Source organism: Mixophyes fleayi, chromosome 1 (assembly GCF_038048845.1).
Source record: "Mixophyes fleayi isolate aMixFle1 chromosome 1, aMixFle1.hap1, whole genome shotgun sequence".
NCBI lineage: Eukaryota > Metazoa > Chordata > Amphibia > Anura > Limnodynastidae > Mixophyes > Mixophyes fleayi.
This window is the reverse complement of record NC_134402.1, coordinates 148,516,774-148,542,120: the sequence shown is the minus strand read 5'-3', so window position 1 is coordinate 148,542,120 and position 25,347 is coordinate 148,516,774. Positions and strand designations below refer to the sequence as shown.

Below are 25,347 nucleotides of genomic sequence, written 5' to 3'. Positions count from 1 at the left end.
TGCCCCAAATAATCTCCCAGCAACACACACACACTGACAGTAGTCCAAGTGAGCACTGAGACAAACAATTACCACATTTGCTCATAATCATGTTGTTCTCCTACTGCTTCAGTTGCTGCTTTCCAAGCTCTGCAGAACCACTGGCCCAACTTTGTTGCTTCCAATACCCTCTCTGTTATGTTTTGCTTTGCATAGCAGCAGAGGCAAGTAAGTGGACACATGGTTCAGCATTCAGTACGGTTCAGCATTCAGTACGGTCCTAGACCTAGTATAGCTTCATATTTCACATATGTGGTAGCACAGCAATATGAAGTTAACCTCCTTTTGTTTTGTTTTTTATTTAATTGCAAGAATAATTGTCCATCCATTGTTCTGGAAGCTTGTCAATCACGTATATTCTTATCATGGTAGAAATACAGCAACAGAGACAGGGCGTACTGCTATGTACTGCAAGCCTTGTCCTCACAACGGTCAAATTAGTACTGCAAATCTGACACAAAGCTAGCAAATCGCCCATATTCTGCGACTTTGTGTAATTTAAAACGGCAGTAGGTTTAAAGGCAATTTTTGCCTTTAAACCTATTGCCGTTTTAGGTTATGTCAGCAAAGTCGCAGAATATCGGCGTAAATATAAATGTATGTTGCAATTAATAGAAATTTCAAAAAGAAAATCTATATGAAATTTAGCAATGTTACAAATCAGTATTCATGGTCACACTATGTTTATTATTATAGCTCTGAATGCTGGTCTGAAAATAAATTAAACTTTTGTTTACCTCATATTACAGCATGCTTCATCATTATTAAATCGGTGTATGCTATATAATTTGCTGTGTGTGTGTGTATATATATATATATATATATATATATATATATATATATATATATATATATATCATCACTATTTATTTATATAGCGCCACTAATTCCGCAGTGCTGTACAGAAAACTCACTCACATCATATGTATGTATGTGTGTATATATATATATATATATATATATATATATATATATATAAATATATATATGTATATGTGTGGGTGGGTGTGTGTGGGGGGGGGGAGGAGAGAGAGAGAGAGATAAAACTACTGAAGCAATACTAGCACATTAACCTGCATTATCTTCTATGTTGTTGTCAAATAAATGTAGTCAGGACTTGTCTAAACCCATACAGATGAGAAAAGCCAGTACCTTAATGATTCACTGTAATTTGCTGAGGTACAGACCTCCATGATGTCATAATCTGATCCACACTTGGAAAGACTATGAACAATGTGTGTGAAAACCTACAGTTATTAAGAGACCTTTAGCATCCAGAGAATTAGCGATGGACTTGTTTTGTGTAATTTGAATCATCTCAGAATGTCTGAGTACAGATGTTGTTATTATGTATTAAATTGCAAAGAGTTGTCTATATTTTCACTAGAATATCTTTTCAAATAGAAATGGATGTTGTGAAGTGGCAAATTGGCAAAAAGGCATTATACATTGATCTTACTGTAGCGTCACTACGTCCAGGGCTGCCAAGAAGAATTCAGGGCCCGGGTACAACAAATTCATGGGGCCCCCCCTCATAGTCAAGTAAGCCCCAAAAATTTTTTGCGCCGCCTTACGGCGGCGCAAAAAAATTTGGGTGTATGGTCATACATTCAGGGGCGTAGCTAGCCAAACGGCGGTGCAAAAATTTTGGGAGGTGTGGTCATGCATTTGGGGGCGTGGCAAACGTGCCATTGGGCGTGGCTAACATAAAAACCACTAGGCTCTCAATTCGCCGGAGCGTCACATATGTTCAAGCACTCCTGACTTTCAGGACATCTACCACCACAGTGTAGATTACAAACAATGCAGTGTGTACACAAACAGTTCAGTCTTGGCCTACACCTTACATTGGGCACAACATTCACCAAAAATTGCCATTGTCCCTACTAGAATCACAACATTTCACACACTGTGCTCCTCTCTCCTACCTGTTCTTCTCACTTTCTCCACCTGTGGCTGCTGGTTTCTTTAGTTGTGGCTTGTCCGGATCAAGAAATGTTGAAGGACCTATTTTGAAAAAAAAAATGGCTACATTTAGAAAATTACAGCCAGCCCCGGCGTTAAATCAATAGCACCCACGATTAATAATTAGGCCTTCCTCCAGCCCCAACATTAAAATAATACTATTCACATTTAATAAATAAACCTATTTCACTTCCTGCAAACAGCCCCAGCAATACCTATTTCCCGCAACCATCACTGCCATTAAATAATTCATAGTCACATTTAATAAATAGACCTCATTCTCCCTAAACTCACCCCAAGATTCAATAGCCCCCAAACCACCCCATCTTAAATTAATAGTCCCTACTATTAAATTGCCTCACCATCATCCTACAAACAAAATAGCGCCTATTAATTAGCCGCCACCTACCTCACACACACTACATTGCAACAAGCCCCCTGTGCCATCACACACACAATACTGTGCCCCTTCATCACAACTACACTGTACCCCCTTATGCTCACACTGCGACCTCCATGCTGCTTTTCCCCCTTCTTTTTTACTTTGTGCCTCTCTCCCACTTTTTTTATTCCTCTGTTCCTCTCTCCCACTTTTTTTCCTCCTCTGTTCCTATCTCCCACTTTTTTTTCCTCCTCTGTTCCTCTCTCCCACTTTTTTTTCCTCCTCTGTTCCTCTCTCCCACTTTTTTTTCCTCCTCTGTTCCTCTCTCCCACTTTTTTTCCCTCCTCTGTTCCTCTCTCCCCATTATCTTTCCTCTGTGACTCTCTCCCCCATTATCTTTCCTCTGGGCCTCTCTCCCCCATTATCTTTCCTCTGGGCCTCTCTCCCCCATTATCTTTCCTCTGTGACTCTCTCCCCCATTATCTTTCCTCTGTGCCTCTCTCCCCCATTATATTTCCTCTGTGACTCTCTCCCTTCTTTATAGCACTGTCCCTTTCTGTTTTCCCCCTTGCCTCTCCGTTTCTTTGCTCACCTTATGTCAGCTTCTTTCTGTTCTTTTCTCTTCTGTCTTCTGTCTTCTCTTCCCTCTTCTTTCTTCATGCTTGGTCCTCCTGGCTGCAGCGCTCCTCACTGACTGACGGGCGTGACTTGATGACGTCACGCCCGGCAGTCAGTATGAATGAAGCAGAGAGAAGGAGCGCAGCTGTCACGTGAGTATGTATTTTTTTATTTTTATTTCCTACAGCTCCCCCCACCAACGATCGAGGAGGACCCGTACCCCACTACCCCCCACGCCCCCGCGCGGAGGGGGGGGGGAATCCGCAGGGCATGAAAAAAAAAATAAAATAATTTTTTTAAATTAACAGTAAGGTTCCGGCCCGGGCCCCCTGGCATGGCCGGGCCCGGGTAAAATGTACCCGCTCCCCCCCCCTCTCGGCGGCCCTGACTACGTCCTCTACACTTAATGATCTTCAGGTGACCAAGCAGCATTGCTAGGTCATATCTGCATAGTTCACTTGCTATAACATGGTGCATCCAGTGACCTTGACCCCCTACAGAGTGAATAATGCCTGGCATTGACTTATAGTATATATAAGTCTGTATTTTATACAGCTGGAGCAGTGTTCTTATACAATGATGTTGGTATCAGGTGCCAGGTCCCTCAGATCATGCTGCAATCACGTACCAGTCTATATGAGCGTAGCTAATGAAACATCATGTGACACATTTGCTTTATTCTGAGACGTGATGGTTTGTAGCACTTAAAAGAGCGTCACTCCATCTGTACTTTACATAAGGGCTATATGCAGCTTTACTACCTTCTTCTACATCAACCACCGCCAAATTGGAACAACTGATATAGTGGGAACTTTGCTTACCTTATGGTGAACGTGGGCCATTTGTCTCAACATTTTGTAACACAAGACATTTCAGAGATTTAATGATAGTTTTTCTTCAACTATATGTACATTTTTGCACAATATACTGTTGTTTAAATACCCAAAAGGTATATGTGTTATTGCATTCCAGTTATTAAATACAATATTGTCTGGATGAATGACCGTTTGTTAGTGTTGAGACAGTGTATATTTGCGTTTGAGAAAGGCAAGAAATAGTTTTACATTGTAACCTATAAAATACTGTTTATATTGTTGTTCATCAAGAGAGTAGAGTTGTGAAATTTGTGTATGTCTTCTGTTGAGGTGTTTGTAACTTAATCAGTATTTTTGTATGCCAGTGTGGGATTGTTCTCACTGTGTAATATGCACTAATGAACTGATATCAATCTTTTTAAGTTTCCATCTTATAATGAAAATAGATTGTATTTTAATGTGTGTTTGTATTTTCACCAAAAGCTAGACTATGTGAGAGAATCTATATGTAAAGTGTATGCATCATTTGTACACTTGTTGAAGGGGTTATTAGCATGTGTTATGTCATAGTATGCTGCTCTATAAAAATGAATGGGGCCCTACTGCAATTGTTTTTATGTGGGGCCCAGATAATTCTTCTTATGTCCCTTATATGGATAAGCCTCATGATGTAGCATGAACTGAGGACTTTTACTTCAATGTTACCTCATAAAACCTATGAGTAGAGCAGTATCTGCACCATCTGATGCTTCTCTCCAGACTACCTGACTGAACAGACATCTTGCGTGTGTGACTTCTCACTGATCTAATAAAAAAAATAAATGTATTGAATAATTCCCACTGTGTATTTAGGTAGATGGCTTTTTTATTACATTTACTATTTTTTCCAATTGTCTCATTTTGTGATATTTATGTAAGACAGGAGACTGTGATCTATCACTTCTCTTCCCAAAAGCTGTCTGGAAGAGTGGATAACATTACATTTCATCCAAGCCCCGTTATGTCAGATGAAAACACAGACCTATGGTTTTTGGTCCGTATTACTATTAATGTTGTTATTTAACTTTTGCCACCCTATGAGCCAGATGTCTGAAAATCTCCGACTGGAACTTATTTAAAAAGTTCATTCCCTGCCCATGAATAACAATGTTGTATAGTCACAAAACCAGCTTTGTGACTACTTGCTGAAAGAGAAATTATTCTAAAGGGTATGTTCCACTGACCCAGAAACACATCTGTTCCTGTTCATTTATACAGGCCACATTTCAAAAGTATCACAATCGAGTGTTAATTCTTTTTATGCAAAGACAGACATGAACACCCTTACATTTAAATAAGCTTCTTCATGGTTTATGACTTGCCATTTTTCTGAAGCTACTGGCTAGGTGATAATATAACTGCTGTGGTAATGGTCATATTTAAATGCCAAATGGATATTTGAGTTAGCAGATTAACTGCTTTATAGTCATCGGAAGGGAGGCTACACTCAGATGTTTACATGCAGATAAAAGCCACTTTGTTTATATGTTAACAGGCTGGAGAAGCCTAAAATTACATTATTAGACTCGCCCATTAAATCTGATCAGTCAGATGACCACGGAGAACGCATGGCCATTTGTAAGCTCCAAAAAGTAAAGCTTGGACATTGCAAGTGCAGGTGTGTGTTGAAAGTATTGCATTCTCAACCAGAAATGTCATCCAGGACTAGGTCCAACTTTACAGATCTCTATTGAAACATTACTTTGAATGTGCCAATATAAACTAAAATATTAAAATAGCTTCTATAAAACTAAACATTTTAGATATTGTTGATGACACATTGACACCTACCGTATCGTATACGTGTTCTCCATGGGCTGCCATGCAGCGCATGAAACACTACTTTGCTGTGTTTGTTGAATAGCAAAAAACAGATATTGCACATGGCAGGTTAAAACAAACATTGGGCCTGGGCAGTGCTAGAGTAATCTGTCGCCATTCTGCACACCTCATTTGTTCCTGGTCCATACCTGCCAAATTCCCCAAGTGGAAAATCAGGCCAAGTTAAGTTAGGCCACACCACACCCAGAGCTGCACAAACCACTCCTAAGTTTACTCAATCCATCCTCGTTTCTTGGGAGGGCAGCACGGTGACTAAGTGGTTAGTACTTCTGCCTCACAGCACTGGGGTCATGAGTTCAATTCTCGACCATGGATTATCTGTGAAGAGTTTGTATGTTTTCCCCGTGTTTGTGTGGGTTTCCTCTGGGTGCTCCAGTTTCCTCCCACACTCCAAAAAAACCATACTGGTAGGTTAATTGACTGCTAACCAATTGACCCTAGTCTGTCTGTCTGTGTGTTATGGAATTTAGACTGTAAGCTCCAATTGGGCATGGACTGATGTGAATGAGTTCTCTGTACAATGCTGCGGAATTAGTGGCGCTGTATAAATAAACGATGATGATGATGGGACACACCAAAAAATGGCACAGCAAATTGACACTGTCCTGCAAAAAAATGATTAACAGTTGGCCACTCATTAACTGAAACAAGCAATCATCTAACATTCATTCTACACCAGATTTATATTCAGGTTTTCTGCTCCATCTGTGTGTATTAATACACTACAGTAACCAGTAGGAATACCTCCCTAATTTACCTGCAAGATGGTAACCCCTTACCACTTAGATCTATGACCAGTGTTCTTCCGTTACTACTGAATTTCAGAAGGCATGGTCCCCATGTCCACAAAAGTACCCTATTGAAATCTACCACTGGATAATGCACCACAAACGGAAGCATCTTTTTTTCTTTTTATAGAAACTATTTGATAATTGTTATTTTATTAAATAAATATTCATATATTTCATTCTAAGTTTGTTTACACATATAAACACGGCAACATTACATGTAGTAAAGTCAAGTATGTGACTGATGGGTGTCGTGTTACAAGTGCAACATAGGTTTGGAATATTTTTTCATCAAGTATGTTAATATAGTAGGTTAGAACCACTGACCAGTTGTACTGAAACTGTTCTGCTCTTTAGAATGTTTGGTAATTCAAAGCTGTGACTTCTCAGCTATCTGTTAATAAGCTCATTAGTATATTCTTAGAGCTTCATGGTACTTAAGTATTAGAATTTGACACCATTATACTGATAGCACATCCTTGTTATTAGGTAATTGCTAGTGTGCTTTTATTTAAGTATTATTTCCATTAAGCCGTGGGTATTCTGTATTCTATTCAGTACTATGTTTCTGCTATTTATGTAAATGCTGTTAAAATTGAGTCAGTGAAAAGTGCTGCAAATATTTTAGGATTTATAGTGTTAGAAGTTCATCTGGTAATCTTTAGACGCTTGTGTCTCTTTTCATGGAAATCCAAAGTTTAACCTACTGTGAAATTATTTGCTTTCTTTTTAGTGTATTTTAAATGTGTCCAGAAACTGGCTTTCCGCCCAGATCTTTATAATTTCCCCGATTCTCTTTCAGCAAATCTTTTTGATAACATGCTTCTGAGGAGCTCAGCAAAGCTGAATGTGGACGGCAGGAAGGAGGACTCTGAGAGCACGGCACCTGCCCCTCCACAGAAGATGCTGTCATGTTACTGTCATCACCATTGCCCAGAGGACTCATTCAACAATACGTGCTGGTGGGTATATATTACATTGCTCAGCAAGTCAGCCATTATCTCTGGCCTTCCTATGTGTTAGTTATATAGAATAGACCTTGTATTGAATGTATCCCCTAATCACCTACCCCCCAGGATGATTTTTTGTGTTTAAGCGAAACAAAGTTTACTTTGTTTTGTGCAGTATTCATACAGTACAGGAAAAAGCATAAACATTAAAATAGAATAAAAAAATAGCAAAACAAACAAGTAGTGACATAGCACACTATCAAAGCTGTTTCCATATAGATAAATAGTAAGCAAGGCAAGCATTTGACACACACATTTAAGTAAATGCTATGAGTTGTAAGCACATAAACAGCGTTGGGGTCATGAGTTCAATTCCCGACCATGTGTTTGCGTGGGTTTCCTCCGGGTGCTCCGGTTTCCTCCCACACTCCAAAAACATACTGGTAGGTTAATTGGCTGCTATCAAAATTGACCCTAGTCTCTCTCTCTCTGTCTGTGTGTGTAAGTTAGGGAATTTAGACTGTAAGCTCCAATGGGGCAGGGACTGATGTGAATGAGTTCTCTGTACAGCGCTGCGGAATCAGTGGCGCTATATAAATAAATGGTGATGATGATGATGATAGATAGTAGAATGGTACTTGTCTTGGCAGTCATCATCACATCATGGAATGAGTAGGTGGAATATTGATATTCAGTATTATACATTGTGGCCTACAGACATTTAAAGTGTATGTACAGAGAGGGCCACACACATTTAGAACACTGCAGCCTATTACATGTCTTGGGGAAGTGGTCCCTGATAGGAGGGGCATGGTTTCTGGAGAATTTAATCTGTAGGTGTTGTAGAAATGAAAATATGAGGTGGAGTTAACCAAACACACAAATTTGTGGAGTCCAGGTCAGATTCTTCTATGTTGTCCACCCAGTCGGAGTCTTCTAATGTCAGTATCCCTGGGTTTTCACCATTGACTTCTCAAGTATTTCAAGTACTAGTAATCAGTATAGACTATTTTTTTTGTGTTGCGCCACTAGCGTGACGTGATGAGGAACTAAAAGATAGTGGGGGGGGGGGGGGGGCTCTAGTATTTAATACATAACCATGCTGTAGTTACAAAAACAGTTATGTGTAGGAAGGAATAATTCATTTTTCAACTGGTCAAACGATTTTCAATTTCCACATAGCTATCACTGACATAAGTTACAAATGCCCACGATTTACAGGCTACCAGTAACCTTAGTGCACCTTGAACTCTGATGACCCTGATAAGATGCTGCAGCAATCCACAGTCCCTTAAAAGGAAAAAGTATAACAAACGATTTAGTTGGCAAGCCAAGTAAGATAAATGCTGCACTAAAGGTTGATTTATTTGTAGTGGGCCTGTTCTTTCACGCACTGGACAGACATGAGCTCACATTCATTGTAGGGTGTAATGTAAACCAAGCTAACTGGAGTTATGTGAGCAAAACAAGTTGTATAGAATGTTTTAAGAGCAGATATAAATGTGCGCTTTTATACAACCTGATGCCATAACACTGGCCTATGGAAATGGTCTTCGGTAACGGAAAGGAAGGAGACAAATTAAATAGATGATTAAATATAGAGAAAGCTAATAAATGGCCAATGTAATATATTTGTAATTTGAAAGTAATTTTACAGGCTCTTCTTATGTTTATTATGGCTAAACAGCAATATGCCTTCAGCCAGCACAACCTGTTACTGCAACTTCCACTTAAGGTGCATTTTACTACAGTGCCTCCGTTAATAAATAGGCCAGTTATTATCAATATTCCTTTCATGGCATTGTAAATCATACTGAATATAGCCAATGTTAGTGCTCATCATGGAATGGGCAGGGTAATGTTGGTTTTATAGTTTCAGTTGCCTTAGAAAAGCAGAGTAACGTATTTTCAATACTCTGGGATATCAGCCAAGTCTGGCTTTAGTCTGTCTCTAGTGATCTGTGCCATGTGGAAACCTACCCTAATACCAAATAGAAAGTTCTCACAGTGTTTTACAGGGTGTTAACATCATTATTAATGGAGAAAACTTGAAAGATTGTTTCGAATAGGATTATTGTTGGATATAAAAGTGTAGGCAGGGAGGAAAATGATATATCTTTTTCAGGAACAGCAAAGAGAATTTGTAAGCTGCACAACTGTCAGTAGAGTATGCCCTTCTATGCTTTAGTGTGAGCGCACTCACCGGCAGTATGTCCTGTGTACACATGGGCTGTGCTTGCTTACATGGGGCCTGATTTCAAGTTGCACGTAAGTGCATTTGCATTTGATTTAAACAGGTGTCTTGATAAAAAATTGGTGCAATGTGTGTGAGTACAACTTGCGTCTGTTGCATGTATCTTGCACTTGTGGCCCTTAGTGCTTGGAGAGTTGAATCTGGTGTGTTAATGTGCAAGTCTAGGGCAGTAAGTCAACATCTTTGCTTTGATTGCATTGAGATTATATGTATCTTATGCTGGGCCAGTGCGTGGGTTGAGGGCACCTTCTGATACCCTTATAAGACATGATAAGCTCCTGTAAATAATATGTAAATAATATGTATTAGGACGGAGCATATTTTTAGTATTTTGGGATATCCAAGGGCATCGAAGAGGCAGAAAAGCGGGTACAAAGTATCGTGGATCGGTGGCCTTGACCTGCCTATGTAGTGGGAGGAGCCACCAACCTGATGTAACCACCCCCTTCAATGCTCTTGGCAGCTCTGAACATATCAACTAATGCAGATTCTAAATATATATTGAAAGGGGTAGGAAACCCCCATCTGAAATATGCAGTCACCAAATATTCCTGGCTGAGGAGTCTTTCCAAGACTAGGATATGAGCTGATCATGTGACGCTCGCAACCTACCTTGAAAAAAAACCTCTTCAGACGGATACACCTCCTGCTGCTCTGTACCCACTCACATTGAGATAAATGGTTTGATGCATTAGGGGAGTTTCCTATGACCTTTAAACCAGATGCAAATCAAATATGAAAAGACAAGATGTCTGTGCACCTGAGATTATTATTTGACAAGACTTGGTGATTGTACAAGTCCTTCTACAGCACTAACGACCTTATTTTTAATGTCCGCTCAGGAGTAGATTATATGCTATTTCTACTATTTCTCTCTCCCCTGTCTAAAGTAATGGTCCCCTCTCCAGAGCTCAACACCCTGGAGAGTATTTAAGCCTAGAAATGTAACGATGTGTTCACGCACTTTACATGCCATGCTGAGTTGAAATCAGCCGCATATAGGTCTTAAAGAGAGGGATCATTTGCGGGTGCTTTCTGCTGGTGAAACAGACCTTGCAGTATTAAAAATTATTAAATTTCAAAAAAAGTTTTGCACCCCGTCCCGAACAGCTTAACCGACCCTAGTGCTGGTTTTTTTTTTACAATATTTTTCTATTCATCATTCTGCTTTACAGGGCTGCTGTGACTGATACACTTAAGTGTATCATGCACACTGGCCCATAAGGCAGATAAAGAGGTGTGTTGCATAGTATTCTGAGTTGCACGGATCTAAAGATCCGTGTGACTTCAAATACTGTGCAAATTGCGGGATGCAATTTACACTTACGAGTTAAATGTAAATTCAGTCCGACTCTAAATCAGGCCCTATGGGGGGTATTCAATTGTTCCTCCGGGCGCCGCCGGAACGAGCGCGTTAAAACTATTACCGTTTATACGGTAATTACTCGCTCAATTTCAGCTCGCAGCTCCCTGAGCAGCGAGCTGAAATTGAGCGAGTAAATTACCGTATGAACAGTAATTATGCGCAATATTACGGTAATAGTTTTAACGCGCTCATTCCGGCGGCGCCCGGAGGAACAATTGAATACCCCCCCAAGTGTTTTATATGTGTCCAGATTTACAGAACTGTTATGTAACCCTACAAATAAAAGTAACAAAAAATAAATGTTTTTAATGTTACAAAATAAGACACTTGAAAATAGAGCTGTGTTTTCTCCTACTCTTTCAGGAAAGCTAACTAGAGTCATATAAGCAGGTTATAAAAATAATCAAACCATTTTATCTGGAAAAATTGCCTATTGTCTAGATCAACCAGACATATGACAAAATTCTCAAAAAGTCAAGTTCTTTCAGTGAACTTGCAATTGTTTTTCACATAGTGAACTGCAGGATAAATTGGCACACCACTCGTATTGGCCCCAGTTTAACCAAACAGTTGATGAAATAATCATCCTAGAAATGTATGCTGTATTCATTATTTTGCAACAAACAAGGAAGACTGCTATAACACATGGTACTCCACTTAGTGCCTCATGGGCTTCTAGAGTTGTCTTATTTAAAGTAGGTGCTCAGTTATTATATGCTTTCAATATATACATTGGAACAAATCGTGCCTAAAGGTGCAAATTTGCACCTGGACAAACCATATTGCAATACAAGGGGGGCAAATGAAAACATTATTTGCATGCACAAAAAATCCTGAATGTGTTTGCATGTAGTACGAAAATACTGGACAGTCTAAATTTGACTCCCTGCAGTGCAACATGGCTTTGCCAAGGTGTAAAGTTGCAACTACTGAATGGATTTGTTTCTAACTCTAATTAAACTCCTAAATGCAAATACTAGCAGCTTTTTCATCTAGATGCATATAGATCAGGAATTGGCAGTCCTTCGATACTGCCCGTTGAGCTGAATTACATCTCTCAATATGCTCAGCATTTCAAGGCCCAGAACGGCATTGTAGACCTACTGGTTATTTCAAGGCTGTTTTGTAAAGTTTTCTTCACCACAGGTGTAATCTGTCTCTGCCACTTCAATGGGAAATGCATGTGTTGCCAAATTAACATTAACATTTTTATACTAGTAGATAACTATGTATATTACAGCTCCTACAGCAGAATATTAACTCTCTTAACACCATACAGTTCTGAAATTGTATTTCCACAATGAGCAAGAGGCTTGAGCGGTAAATGTTGATTAGGGAAATCTAGCGTCACTGAAACTTACAATTCACATTCTACCATTGTTCTTAGTTAAACATGCCCCCTATAGGGGATCTCACCAGTAGTTTTATCCCTCCCCACTTCAGACAGGGGACACAGGGATACACAGAACATGATGGCATACTAGTGCTCTGATTCTAGTAAAATACATCTTAAAAAACTCTTTACAATATTAAGAGCACCTAAAGGCCTGCAGAGTAGCTGATTTGACATCTAAATTTACTAAACTGCGGGTTTGCAAAAGTGGAGGTGTTGCCTATAGCAAACAATCAGATTCTATTTATCATTTATCTATTGCTTTCTACAAAATGCCAGCTAGAATCTGATTGGTTGCTATAGGCAACATCAAACTCGCAGTTTAGTAAATATACCCCCTTGTGTTTCTCTAACCTCATTCCAACAAATCAGAAAATGTCACAGACGGAAACTCAGATCAGTCCCTGTCAAAGGAAGCAATTGCTGCCTCTCATTTCACAGCTGAAATGCACTGTTGCAGTTTGTGCCATATTTAATTAAAGCTGCACTACCACCTAGGAAAATATTGTGAGTTATGTTTACCAATTGGTGAAAAGTCCTTTTGCAGGAGATAAGACTTCTCCCTATCTATCAAAGGGTCATGACTGGGGACAGCAGTGCTTTAATTGGCCGCAACCCCTAACGGCCAAAATATTTATCAGGTTTCAACTTCAAAAGCTTCTCCATGCTTAGACCATTTAAAAAGGATTGTAGGTGTAACACCACCACAATCCTTTGGGACATAATCAATGAAGAAGTGCCTTATTAATTAAATAAAAAAAAAATTCAATTGGAAATGATTTAAAAAAACAAATATAATGATATTTTTAATCTATTTTTAAACCATTTCAGTTCCAGGCATATGTGAACCGGCAAGACTGGTGGCATGCGCAAATCCCCAGTGACTGGCTGGAAAAAGCGGAAAATGAAGCTGTACTGCTCCCGGCCAGTATCGCGATGGCATCTAAATTTTGCTCAGCTGCCACCGCGACATTTTATTGATAAATCATGGTGCTAGGTGTTTTTCTATTGCTGAGATAAGCTGTGATGCAAAAGTAACCCTACTGTTATTTCATAGTAAATAGACATGTGTGAGAGAAATGGAGGGGCCCCGGGAAAAACATCTGCCCTTAAGCCTTTGGCTAGGGGGAGGAGAAAACTAGGAAAATAATTTCCAAGTTGGAAGTCCAGTTTTTAAGCAGCCATATGTACATTGTGTACTAGCAGATGAGAGAGTGGATAGTTAGTCTCGCTGATTATAGGTGCAACAACTGTGATTGACACTTCTGGCTGACAAACCACCAATGAGTACTCGAATGTACACCATGATACACTGTGCCATATCAGCTGCCTATACCTAGTATATGTGCTCCACTCCTTCAAGGACAATAAATGATTTTGCTAGTTTCTGGAATATGGATTCCCAAGAATTTAGACTTCAGGGGGTAAATTTATCAAGCTGCGGGTTTGAAAGTGAAGATGTTGCCTATAGCAACCAATCAGATTTTAGTTATTTATGTAGTACATTCTACAAAATGACAGCCAGAATCTGATTGGTTGCTATAGGCAACATCTTCCCTTTTTAGACCCGCAGCTTTATAAATGTACCCCCAGGGGGGGATATTTGCTGACTTTGACAGCTAACTTTAAAGCGGCAATGTGTTTAAAGGCCAAAAGAGACCATAGGGGTAGCTTCGGTGCAATGACAAGACTTCATGTCATGTAGATTTTCCAGTCTTCTGTTTCAACATTATGGATGCTATGTATTTCTAAGGGGTACTTCAACTATGTGTATTCCCAATTATATATATCACAATCTAGACAATGGTCCTGATTTTTGCGGCACAGATGCCATTTTCAGTGGGAAAAGAAGTGTGATGTACCAGAACGTGTGCCAGGCGCCATTAAGATTAAGCATAGTAATATATCAATATTATGTTCACCGAGATATTTTATTTTTTATTTTATTATTTATTTATATTTTTGTTGTTATTTTTAGTCTTACAGGCTATATACTATGTAGTTTTCCTCACGATTTATAAAAAGCTGTTATTTTTTATGTATTATATGCATTTGATGATCATTTATTGATATAGTATAATTCTGCATCTCTGTAACCCGTTTCACAGTTTATCAGTTATTATATATGATGGTATATTGGACATCTATAGAGAACAACAGGAGAGTACTGTAACTTCAGTGGGACAAATTACCTTGGACAGTGGCAGAAAGTTTGCTTGGCATCACAATCAATAAATCATCTGGGGTTATTTAATATTTCACTTAGCAAGAAGCACCCCCCTCCACCATAAAGAAAGCACCCCCCCTCCCTCAAGTTGCTTTTAATGAAAATAAAATATACAAATGATACAATAAAGCATTTTTTTGGGGAACAGGGACTGTTTGTGGCCCTTTAAAAGTTTGTGTGTGACCCTCCTAAGTAATTACCTCTCTTTCCCCCACTCCCTAGTGACTCCGATGTGGCACTGATGTGAGCGCAGTGCATTCACACAGTCTATGTAGCAGCCTATTTAATGACTAGATTATAACATCTTCTCACCAGCTTGTCCAGTCAGAAATTGATTAAAAAACACTCTTTGGACTACATGAACATTTGAAGCTGGTAACAAACTGTGTCTACACAGCGGTAATGTATGACTAAGGGCCCCCCCACCACTGACTTACAACAATCCAAATATTTCCATGTTTCTGTAACTGAATGTGCTAATGATGAGGTGTGCAGAGAGTGATATTATGCTGACTGTCGATTGTGATTAAAGCATCGTACTTTGAGGTATATAAATGTATTTGGCTATCTGCAGGACGGATGGCTACTGCTTCACAATTATAGAAGAAGATGAATCTGGACTTCCTGTGATCACCTCTGGCTGTTTAGGATTAGAAGGCTCTGACTTTCAATGCAGAGTAAGTTGATGACTGTATACAATGATCACCACTGTTCATGTGAAAATATTCCCTCCAAGAAGTGTTGCAAATGGCATTGTCTGGCCACCCGTAATACTTCAGTAACCTGACACCCTGCAGCCAAAATGGCAGTCTACAGTGTTTTATTATTAGTAAGTAGACTTTGTTTCCTTTAGTACTTAAAGATAAAAGCTGCTTTCTATATGATCCCTGTTTGTAACATAAGTGATCGGATGACAGAGGCATTCTGTCGCACAGCTGCACATGATAGTGACTGAACGGATTTCGCACAAAGATGAGATCTAGAAGCTGTGATTTAAGTCTTTGCTGCTAGTAGGACCAGGAACAAGCAACACGTTTCTTTCCAGTAGCATAAAAGAAGTTAATCATTGCAGGAGATAATAAAGACATCTGTGTTCTTGACATGCTCTGGAATGCATTCATTTTAGGCGTCCAATTCATATTTGATAATAAGAATCATGTGCACTTTTGACCTTATTGTTCTTCAGTGTGGTTATTAATTCAGTGAATGATAGAATATGCTAAGATTGCTCCCTTTGTGTCATTTCCCACACCCTGAGTTGGATCATCCTTTATTTCCCAGATGGCTTTTATTAGGGAGTGATTGTCCATGTGTGGTCATGGGAGGAATGCTGATAGCTTGTAAGCTCTTACTCAGTTCCTGCGCTGGGGGTTCTTAAGAACAATGGTTATATGACAGGAAAAAATAACAGTACAGAGTTCTGTCTGGTTTGCCCTGTCTGCTATATGAATACAATATTGTAGGTTTTAAATTATAGGGTTTTCCATAGAAAATAGGATATAATGCCTACTCTTAGTAATAGCCACTAAGCAAATTTAGCAAAAAATGATGGGCCTGGTTCATTAAGGCAGCAAAATAAATGTATTGGGCATTTTTTTTTTAAAAAAACCCAGGTAAAACAGCCATACTTCAAGCGGATCTGAAGAAACGTCCCTTGTTGAATACGGGAGTATTGTGATGAAATAAGAATTGACCGTTCATACAGACATTAGTTATAGGAGTTTATACATATGTAGTACATATGTAGTAGATATGTAGTACATATGTTAGTATCACTTGTGTACTATATATGTATATGCAAAATATATACATATATGGTGTTTATTGACATATCAAACAGCCTCAAAACTCCTTGAATTCAAATATCCTTTAATTTCACAATAGGAGTGACATTATCTCATATATGTGCCTGAGATTAAATCATTCCTTTTGTTGAAAAATAATAATGTTTCTCTTGTTACCATGGATACATAAATGGCACAGGGTCTTACTTTTATTGTTCTCCCAGTGAAATACCAGCTAAATTGGAATCTTAATGGTGCAAATGTCAAACTAAGTGCCATTGTCAACAAGGGGCTCATTGTGTGGTTTCATAAAGCTTGAAGTCTTTAGTACAATCCAACAAACATTATCTTTACAATGTATCTATATTTTTTCACCATGGATATATTTATGTTCTAGGATACACCTATTCCACATCAAAGACGATCCATTGAATGCTGTACAGATGAAGACTACTGTAACCGTCATCTTCATCCCACCTTGCCGCCACTTAAAAATAAAGGTAACATTGCTGGACTCATATCCCTTTCAATGTTAAATCCACTGTTTCTATCACATATCCTTCAGTGCAGTTTACCAGTAAATACTATTGTTTTGTGGGGAGTGGAAGGCATTTGTTTAGGCAGTTATTGATAGGTGGTGGTTTGCATGGTCAATTTGAGATTTTGTTTTATTTTATAGGAATTTTCGGGAACATATTAAAATCCTGATATGTCACTTAATTAATAACTTTAAACAGGTAATTTCAAAGGTATTTATGTAATTTATTTTGAGATAAAATTGCCTAAACTGTCTCTATTTTGCATCTTCCTTCAACTACATTACGCTGTTGGTGCCCACTATAATTTTGGTGGCTAATTATGTAATTTTAGAGCTAACTGGGCAAAAATTGCATTTGTCCTTCACTTGTGTACAGTGTACTAGACCAGTTAATAGAAAATCATGTTTTAATATCCTGTACTACGTACTACTACTACTACTACTACTACTCCATTGGCTGGGTTATCAGATTGACATATACGTTGGTAAATTGTTGTGAAATTGTCCTTTTGATTTAAATTTAGCAAACTGAGACAACAATCATTTAGCTATAAATAAGAGAGAGGGAATACTACAACTAAGGGCTAGATTTACTAAGCTGCGGGTTTGAAAAAGTGGAGATGTTGCCTATAGCAACCAATCAGATTCTAGCTGTCATTTTGTAGAAAGTACTAAATAAATGAAAGCTAGAATCTGATTGGTTGCTATAGGCAACATCCCTACTTTTTGGAACCCGCTGCTTAGTAAATCTAGCCCTAAGTGTTAATTCAATACCTAAATTTGACAGATCATAATCCAAGGCTGGATTATTTTGTTGAAAGATTTATCATTCATCATTATAAATCAACTTGACTGGCAGCTTAGTATCAGGTGGGAGTTGGGTAAGAGGGAAAGTAAAAATAATAAAATAAGGCCCTTTTGACATTGATGCGATTGGAAATTCAATTAAAAGAAAGTACACTTAACATGAATATAGTGATAAATTATATTAATAATATTCCCACCCACCAAGAGAAGATACCTACCTGACATTTCTATTTCTGTTGACAACATGACCATAAATCCCACCCCGCTAGCTCGCTGCCTAGATGTGATCCTTGACTCAGAACTATCCTTTGTTCCCAACATCGCCTCTATATTTAAATCATGTTGCATACATTTAAAAAACATTTCCAGAATATGCATATACCTTACCCAAGATACTGCAAGAACTCTAATTCATGGGCTCATCATTTCCCGCATTGATATTGTAATTCCCTCCTTACTGGTCGTCCCCAAAGCAGACTTGAGCCCCTTCAGTCTATTTTGCACGCAGAAGCTAGATTGATTTTCCTTGCAAATCGTTCTTCCTCTGCTGAGCCACTCTTTCAGTCTCTACATTGGTTGCCTGTTTTTATACCGAATTCAATATAAATTAATTCTACTAACCCAGAGGCAGAACTAGCAAACTGTAGGCCCCGATGCGGGGAGGAGGGAACCGGGGCCCTCCACCCTCTGCATCTGCCATTCAGTGTGCCCCATTATCTCCATGCACCCCAGTGCACTGCACCTGCACTACCAATGGTAGTTCCGCCACTGTACTAACCTACAAGACCATCAACAAAGCTGCACCAACATACATCTCCTTGTCTCAAAATATCTCCCAACTCAACACCTCCATTCTGCACAAGACCTGCATTTCTCATCCACTCTCATCACTTTCTCCCATTTCCGGTTACAGGACTTTTTTTGAGCTGCACCCACTCTATAGAATTTTCTCCCTCGCACAATAAGAATTTCCTCTGGTCTACAAACCTTCAAGTGTTCTCTGAAAACTAACCTCTTCTGACAAGCTTATAATATTCCTCAACCACCCTCTTATCCTCCCTAGGTTATCCTTTTACGACCCTTTGCACAATTCCCTCAAGACAACAACCCTCTGACCCCCTGACCAACATTGCTGTGTGACTGGATCATATAGCATATGAATTACTTTTACCTTTGCAATCTAGTTGGACCGAAATGCAATATGTAGACTAAACCTCATGTATCAAACTCCCATTGTCCCTTACATTGTAAGCTTGTGAGCAGGGCCCTCTTACCTCTTTGTCCATATTGCCCAATATTGTATATTAGTGTGTTTGTCCCCAATTGTAGAGTGCTACAGAATTTGCTGGTGCTATATAAATAAATGTTGATGATGATACATCTGTAAAAACTGAATCTGTTCAAAATAGCGAAGGAAAATATATGAAAGGGGAATTCGTTCTAAGGGCTCAGCTAGAGACACTATAACAAAGGCCAGGAATATAGTTGTTATCATGAGAGATCCCCAAAAGTTCTGGTCAAGTAGGTGTAGGGTCATCTTATGGGGGGGGGGGGGCTGTGCTTTATGCTCCTCTCTTGACCTTTTTTTTCAAAAATACAATAAGCAGCAGAGGTGTCACTATATGTTCAATCATTGTTATGTGTGCAAGGTCTGTAGGTGTGATGCACTGACCAATGGTAAGTCGCAAACAGAGAGCTTGCAGCTTCCTATTGGTCCACTCGGACAAATGCCGGTCTTGAGGACATATTCTGTATAAGTTTCTGTGGCTCCACTAGCTTTAAGGAAAGTGTTTGATATTTCAGGGAAAGGGGGAATGGAGGGATTTTAGGCACTTTGTAAATCACTAGACATGATCCTTTGGAAGTCTAGGCACACCATCTATAACTACATTGCCTCCAGTGGGGATTGGATGCGAACCGCAATGGATATTTTCTAAAGCCAACCATGACAAGGTGCATTGAGTAAGGGACTATTGTGCAACAATACTTCTGTAGTATTTGATTAAATATGGGTCTATAGAGCAGGTAAAGTTCATTCCTAAACACAGCAGCGTAAAAGGAAATCTAGGTAATAATCCATATATCTTTAATCAAATATAATTTATTTCAGTTCATTGATTTTGGCAGTTCCCTGCATTATAATGAAATGGTTAATATTCAGAAGTATCTATTAAAATACTTATGTAGGCTTCTACAAAACCCCATTCATGAGCATTAATAAAATGCATATGGAAGAAACTACATTAAAGATGTTCACATGATGTGGGGCTTTTGCTGTGTTCAACATCTGAACAAGTTTTACCTGCTTGACTACTTGTGACTAGGGGCAACATGTAGGAGAAGCTAAGGTTAGAGCTATGTCATAGATGCAGGTAAGACATAATTAACCTTTACTGCAAGGTTACATTACAAAATGAATGATACTGAATTCTTGGAAGATATTAGCAAAGTAAGAAAAAGAGAGGTGGTTCATTTTATTAAAAATAATTCAGTACTTATAATAATAATACCTGATAATGTTGATAGGAAACACACATTAAATTGATCAAAAACCCCAAAGAACTACTAAAAAAATAAAAAAGCTTTATTGACATCTTACATTGACAATAGATGCTGGTACTGTATAAACTATTCCTTTGAAATAGTGCTTCTCAAGGTCATGACTTACAATACAGAATTATTGATGGTCTTCATTAGAAGCACAAACATTACTAGATACCATTATTGGAAATGCAGATATATCTGATAATCAATACACCACTTTAAAATATATTAATTTCTTTCACTACAAATCTGTAATATATATTCACCATAACAAAACATTACCGGATATCCTAACAATAATGAATTCTTGTAATATATTTGTGAGGGGGGAGGGGAAATAAATAGCGATAAAGTCCCTCAGCATAACTGGCAGCAGTGGTGCCATGATGTCTGGCTCTTAGGTTGACTAGATGCTAAATGGGCACCAAAATAGTCTGAGGAATTACTATTGAGTAGATATATTTTATACATACACAGTACATAGGTCACTGGTCTAAATATTGGATTCTGCCATTTATTGTCTCCTGAAAGCCTTATCATTCCGTTTTACTTCCATTGTACTTGTTCAGTGCTTCATTATGCAGGAAAGTATTATGTTTAATTGATCAGGCATTTCAAAGGGAAGAAAAAAAAGAGAGGATTAATACAGTAATCTATAAGTAAAACAGAACCTAAATACCAATCATCATCACCATTTATTTATATAGCGCCACTAATTCCGCAGCGCTGTACAGAGAACTCACTCACATCAGTCACTGCCCCATTGGGGCTTACAGTCTAAATTCCCTAACACACACACACAGACAGACAGACTAGGGTCAATTTGTTAGCAGCCAATTAACCTAACAGTATGATTTTGGAGTGTGGGAGGAAAGCACAGCACCCGGAGGAAACCCACGCAAACACAGGGAGAACATACAAACTCCACACAGATAAGGCCATGGTCGGGAATTGAACTCATGAACCCAGTGCTGTAAGGCAGAAGTGCTAACCCCTACGCCACTGTGCTGCTTCAATGAGGAAGATACATAGTTTATGTGGTGAATGAGGATGAAACAAGACACAAATCCTTCATGTACAACCTTTCCCTACAAACCCCCCTCTTCTCCAAATGTTGTGTCCATGCATCGTTAGTGTGGTGTCTAGCCAGTCACCACTGCTGGTGGGCATGTAATAGCGTCATGTGAAATGAAACCTAAAGTGAAGTTCTCATCTTAGCTCACGCCCAACATGGCTCTTGCAGGGGCTCTCAGCAAAATATTTTTGGAACAAATTAATGAATTATAAGTAGATTTAACGTATTGTAATCTGATAATGTAAATCTCCAATAAAACTCTACCATAACTATAACTGTTGTCATGATGTATTTAATACTATCCTATTCTTCAGTTACATATTTTACAAAATCATGTTACCACCTCCTCAAAAATATCTCCTGCTTCCACCCGTATTTATAATGGCAGAATAGTGTGTTAAAACTGCATTCATCATGTCCCATCTCCTGTACTATTAAACTTCAACTAATTGGTGCTTCAGTAACCAAAATGAAATTACTTTTATCCATTTTGTATTAGGCTGCCAGGTTGGTATTCCTTACTAAATAATGTGCTATTGCTGCACTTTTATAACTATATGTTTCATCCAAGATACAATTACAGTTCTGTTCTCATATGTTCTACTCTTGAAAATTCTATGCATTCCTACATCTGCGCTGTAATCTCTGTATGGATGACCAATTGTGTTGTCCTATCTGCCAAGACCAGCACTTACGTCCTCCCTTATTTCCACCTCCAACTCCTGCCTCCAGAGCTTATTCTGAGACTAACTCCTACTCTTCCCTGGAAACACACATCTTCAGGAAAGCCTCTGAATTATCCTTGTCTTCAGTAGATAATCCCACCCTTTACCACACAGCCCTCTCTTCACAACATGTTTATCCATTGTCTACAACATTTAACCCTACTCCTCCACACTTCTTTAATTGCTGTATCCTTCATCAATACCAGCTGTCCAAAAGGTTTTTATTTTTGTGATTGCAGGAAATTCGCTTGATTATCAATCTATGTCAAGCTGTACTACTGTTGAGGCAATAGGGCTTACCACAGGGTTTTCTAGTAGAAGCCATAAGATAGACTTTTTTGCAGACAAAGGGCCCTTGTTTCAAAGAAAGAAATCTCATATTTCAAATGATTAAAATAACCCAAAATCTTCTGTGTCAACGTAAAACAAAATACTAATCTCAAATTTTAACTTAGTAGCCTTAATCATAACCCATACTTAGACCCAACACCAGCCATGCCTTAATCCAAGACTACATTTTAGTAGTAAATTTAACTTAAGATCTAAATTTATCCTAACAGACCTCCATCTCCCTAAATTCTAAACATGTTAGAAACATTCATAGGGGGGTATTCAATTGTTGCTTTTAACGCGTTAAAACAAAAAAAAACGAGCGCTCGAAAAATATTACCGTTAATATGGTAATTACTCGCAGAATTTCAGCTCGCAGCTCCCTGAAATTCTGCGAGTAAACTACCGTATTAACTGTTTTCACGTGCAATATTACCGTATAAACTGTAATATTTTTCGAGCGCTCTTTTTTTATGTTTTAGCGCGTTAAAAGCAACAATTGAATACCCCCCATAATGCTTTTATCTGTGGCTGCATAATGGTGTTCTGTTAGTATATGGTTGCAAGTCACCCATCATGTGTTGCAAAGGGGTTTGGAGGCCCCATAGTTAGATCTTTGTTCTAGTCTCTTAAATCAGGCCTGAGTCCACACAGCACGTTTAACACCTAATAATATGTTTGTGGCTATAAAACAGTACCTAATAATGGAGGATTTTAAGGTGGTCTGGCAGGAGAGCTTACATTTTACTTAAGTTACATTTTAAAAAAGTACATTTTCACTTGTAAATTTGATTAGACATATTTTTTTTTTCTGTTAAATTTAGAGGAGGCAAAACTAATTTTCACAAATAGCAAAGCAATCGACAGAGGCGTTTAGGCAATTTACGGATCATGTTTTATGTAATTATGGATCTTTCTGAAGTTGCATATTCAATAATTAATTACTTGTATAGTATACATTCATCAGCAGCTTAACTAGTAGCTGCGAGACCTATACATTATTAATTGTTAAAGTCTTAATTGCCCGTGTCTTGTGAAGAAGCTATTTTGTTTAAGTTGTCTGCAATCTCTATCAAGCTGATTCAAACTGACATCCTAAACTGTTACAAACCACACATTTCACATAGAAGTGGGCGCTATTAAAAAAAAAAAAAGCTACACTGTTAGTAAACCATGAAATGAAGCTTTCAGTCCCCTGTTTCGCTTCTTTTCTCCGAAAGAAAGGCAGCCTCCCCAGAGGGTTCTCCATTTCATCTATCACACACTTAGAGCCAGAGCACAGGTAGAGAGCTGCAGCCCAAGCGAGAAATGACTGATGGGCCTCTGTGTTTTTCTGATAGACATCTTGTCAGTGTCTCTTTTCAAAGAGCTTCAGATATGACTCTCCTGTCTACATGGTAGAAATTAAAAGCCAAAGGCAACACCAATCGTGCTATTAAAATGCGTGTTGTAGGTTAAGTCTACAAATTTAAAGAGTTAAGGAGAAAAGAACAGTAAAGAACAAGAAAGCACGTCTTTATAAGTGTAAACCAAGAGGTCCCCAAGGAGCCTCTTGTCTCATTACTCTGGTCAATCTGTAACATAATAGCGCCATTGCAGGATGAGTCGATAAAGATGAAGTTCTCATTTTTCCATGCTCAGCCATGGCATGAATGTGCAGTGTCTTTTGAAAAAAATTGTTGATCCTGACAATCTCTTTTTAGGACAAGGGCAACGCTGCATCTTATGTATGTTCCTCGTACAGAACCGCTCTTTATCTTTAGACACAGGCAAGGTTAGATTGAGACTGGTTATGTGGGTCTGGAGTAGGACTCATGATTGCAGAACCTAGTGAATGTTTCCATAGGGATTACTCTGCTTTCCTTGTAGATATAATTAGCATTCTTAATTAGGGAATAATCTGATGCAGTTTATAGTTAGGACTGGCAGCTATTCCATCTTGTACTCTAGGCAATATAAAACAGCAAAGTTCATTGAATTGCACACTAGAATCACAGTATATACCACATAATATGTTTTTTTACCGGCTTATTTCTTAAGAAATGGCGATGGGGCTGGTTTTCTAATGCTGCTTATCGCAGACAACTTGATTTATCAAGAAAATATTGCTGCCAATTGGTGAAAATAAATGCCATTCTGTGCTGTGTTCTATAGTCTATAAATAGAGCTGGGATAACAGTGTCCTTTCATTCTGCTCTGTGGTATGGAACATATGGAAGGCCGTATTCAGCCGGAGAAATGTACAATATCCCGTGTCTAGTAGTGGAATGAGGTGAACAGTTTAGAACATTCGGCTAATCTCTAGATCATAAGTTTTCACCATTCATTATTTCAAATAATTGTTGTCTTTGCCTTTCACATAACTACACAGTCGTTCAGAAACCGTCTAAACCCAGTGAATATTTAGTACATCTTCATCCTCTAATATTGAGATTATGGCAAAAATCCCTAGAAATTAACACAATATAGGGAAAAGGATAAATTAATTTGGTCTTTTCCTTTCCTTGGCCAAACTGATGTATTAAAAAACATTGTATGTGATAGCTTTAAAATCTAGGTGACTAAAAAGAAACACATTGTAATATTTTTAGAATGATGTGGCACCTTCAACATACAATCATAAATAATAGTCTGTGTAAAGCAATTAGAGTTTATAATATAAATTACATTTTTAAAGTTATTTGTTTATTTGACCTTCAATTGTCCCTCTGCATCCCTTAATCCTAGCATATTATAAGGCCCAAATTGATTTAAATTCCTCTTTTGTTTGTTCAACTTTTTTGTTTAACTTTCTATAGACGACATTGGCCAAAGTTTTTTTTTTTCCACCTAGAGGAAATACACTTTTAATTGTGTACCATTTTGC

General features: G+C 38.4%; 1 protein-coding gene across 3 annotated transcripts in view; it reads left to right on the top strand.

Moving 5' to 3' along the window:
* BMPR1B (bone morphogenetic protein receptor type 1B) overlaps positions 1-25,347 on the top strand; it is a 349,352-nt gene that overhangs the window by 298,688 nt on the left and 25,317 nt on the right. For all 3 annotated transcript variants that reach the window (XM_075201541.1, XM_075201552.1, XM_075201561.1), the window contains 3 exons: positions 7,291-7,450; positions 15,253-15,355; positions 16,860-16,962. In XM_075201541.1, the coding sequence (XP_075057642.1) occupies positions 7,291-7,450; positions 15,253-15,355; positions 16,860-16,962 (366 nt within the window). The remainder of the gene's footprint in view (positions 1-7,290; positions 7,451-15,252; positions 15,356-16,859; positions 16,963-25,347) is intronic.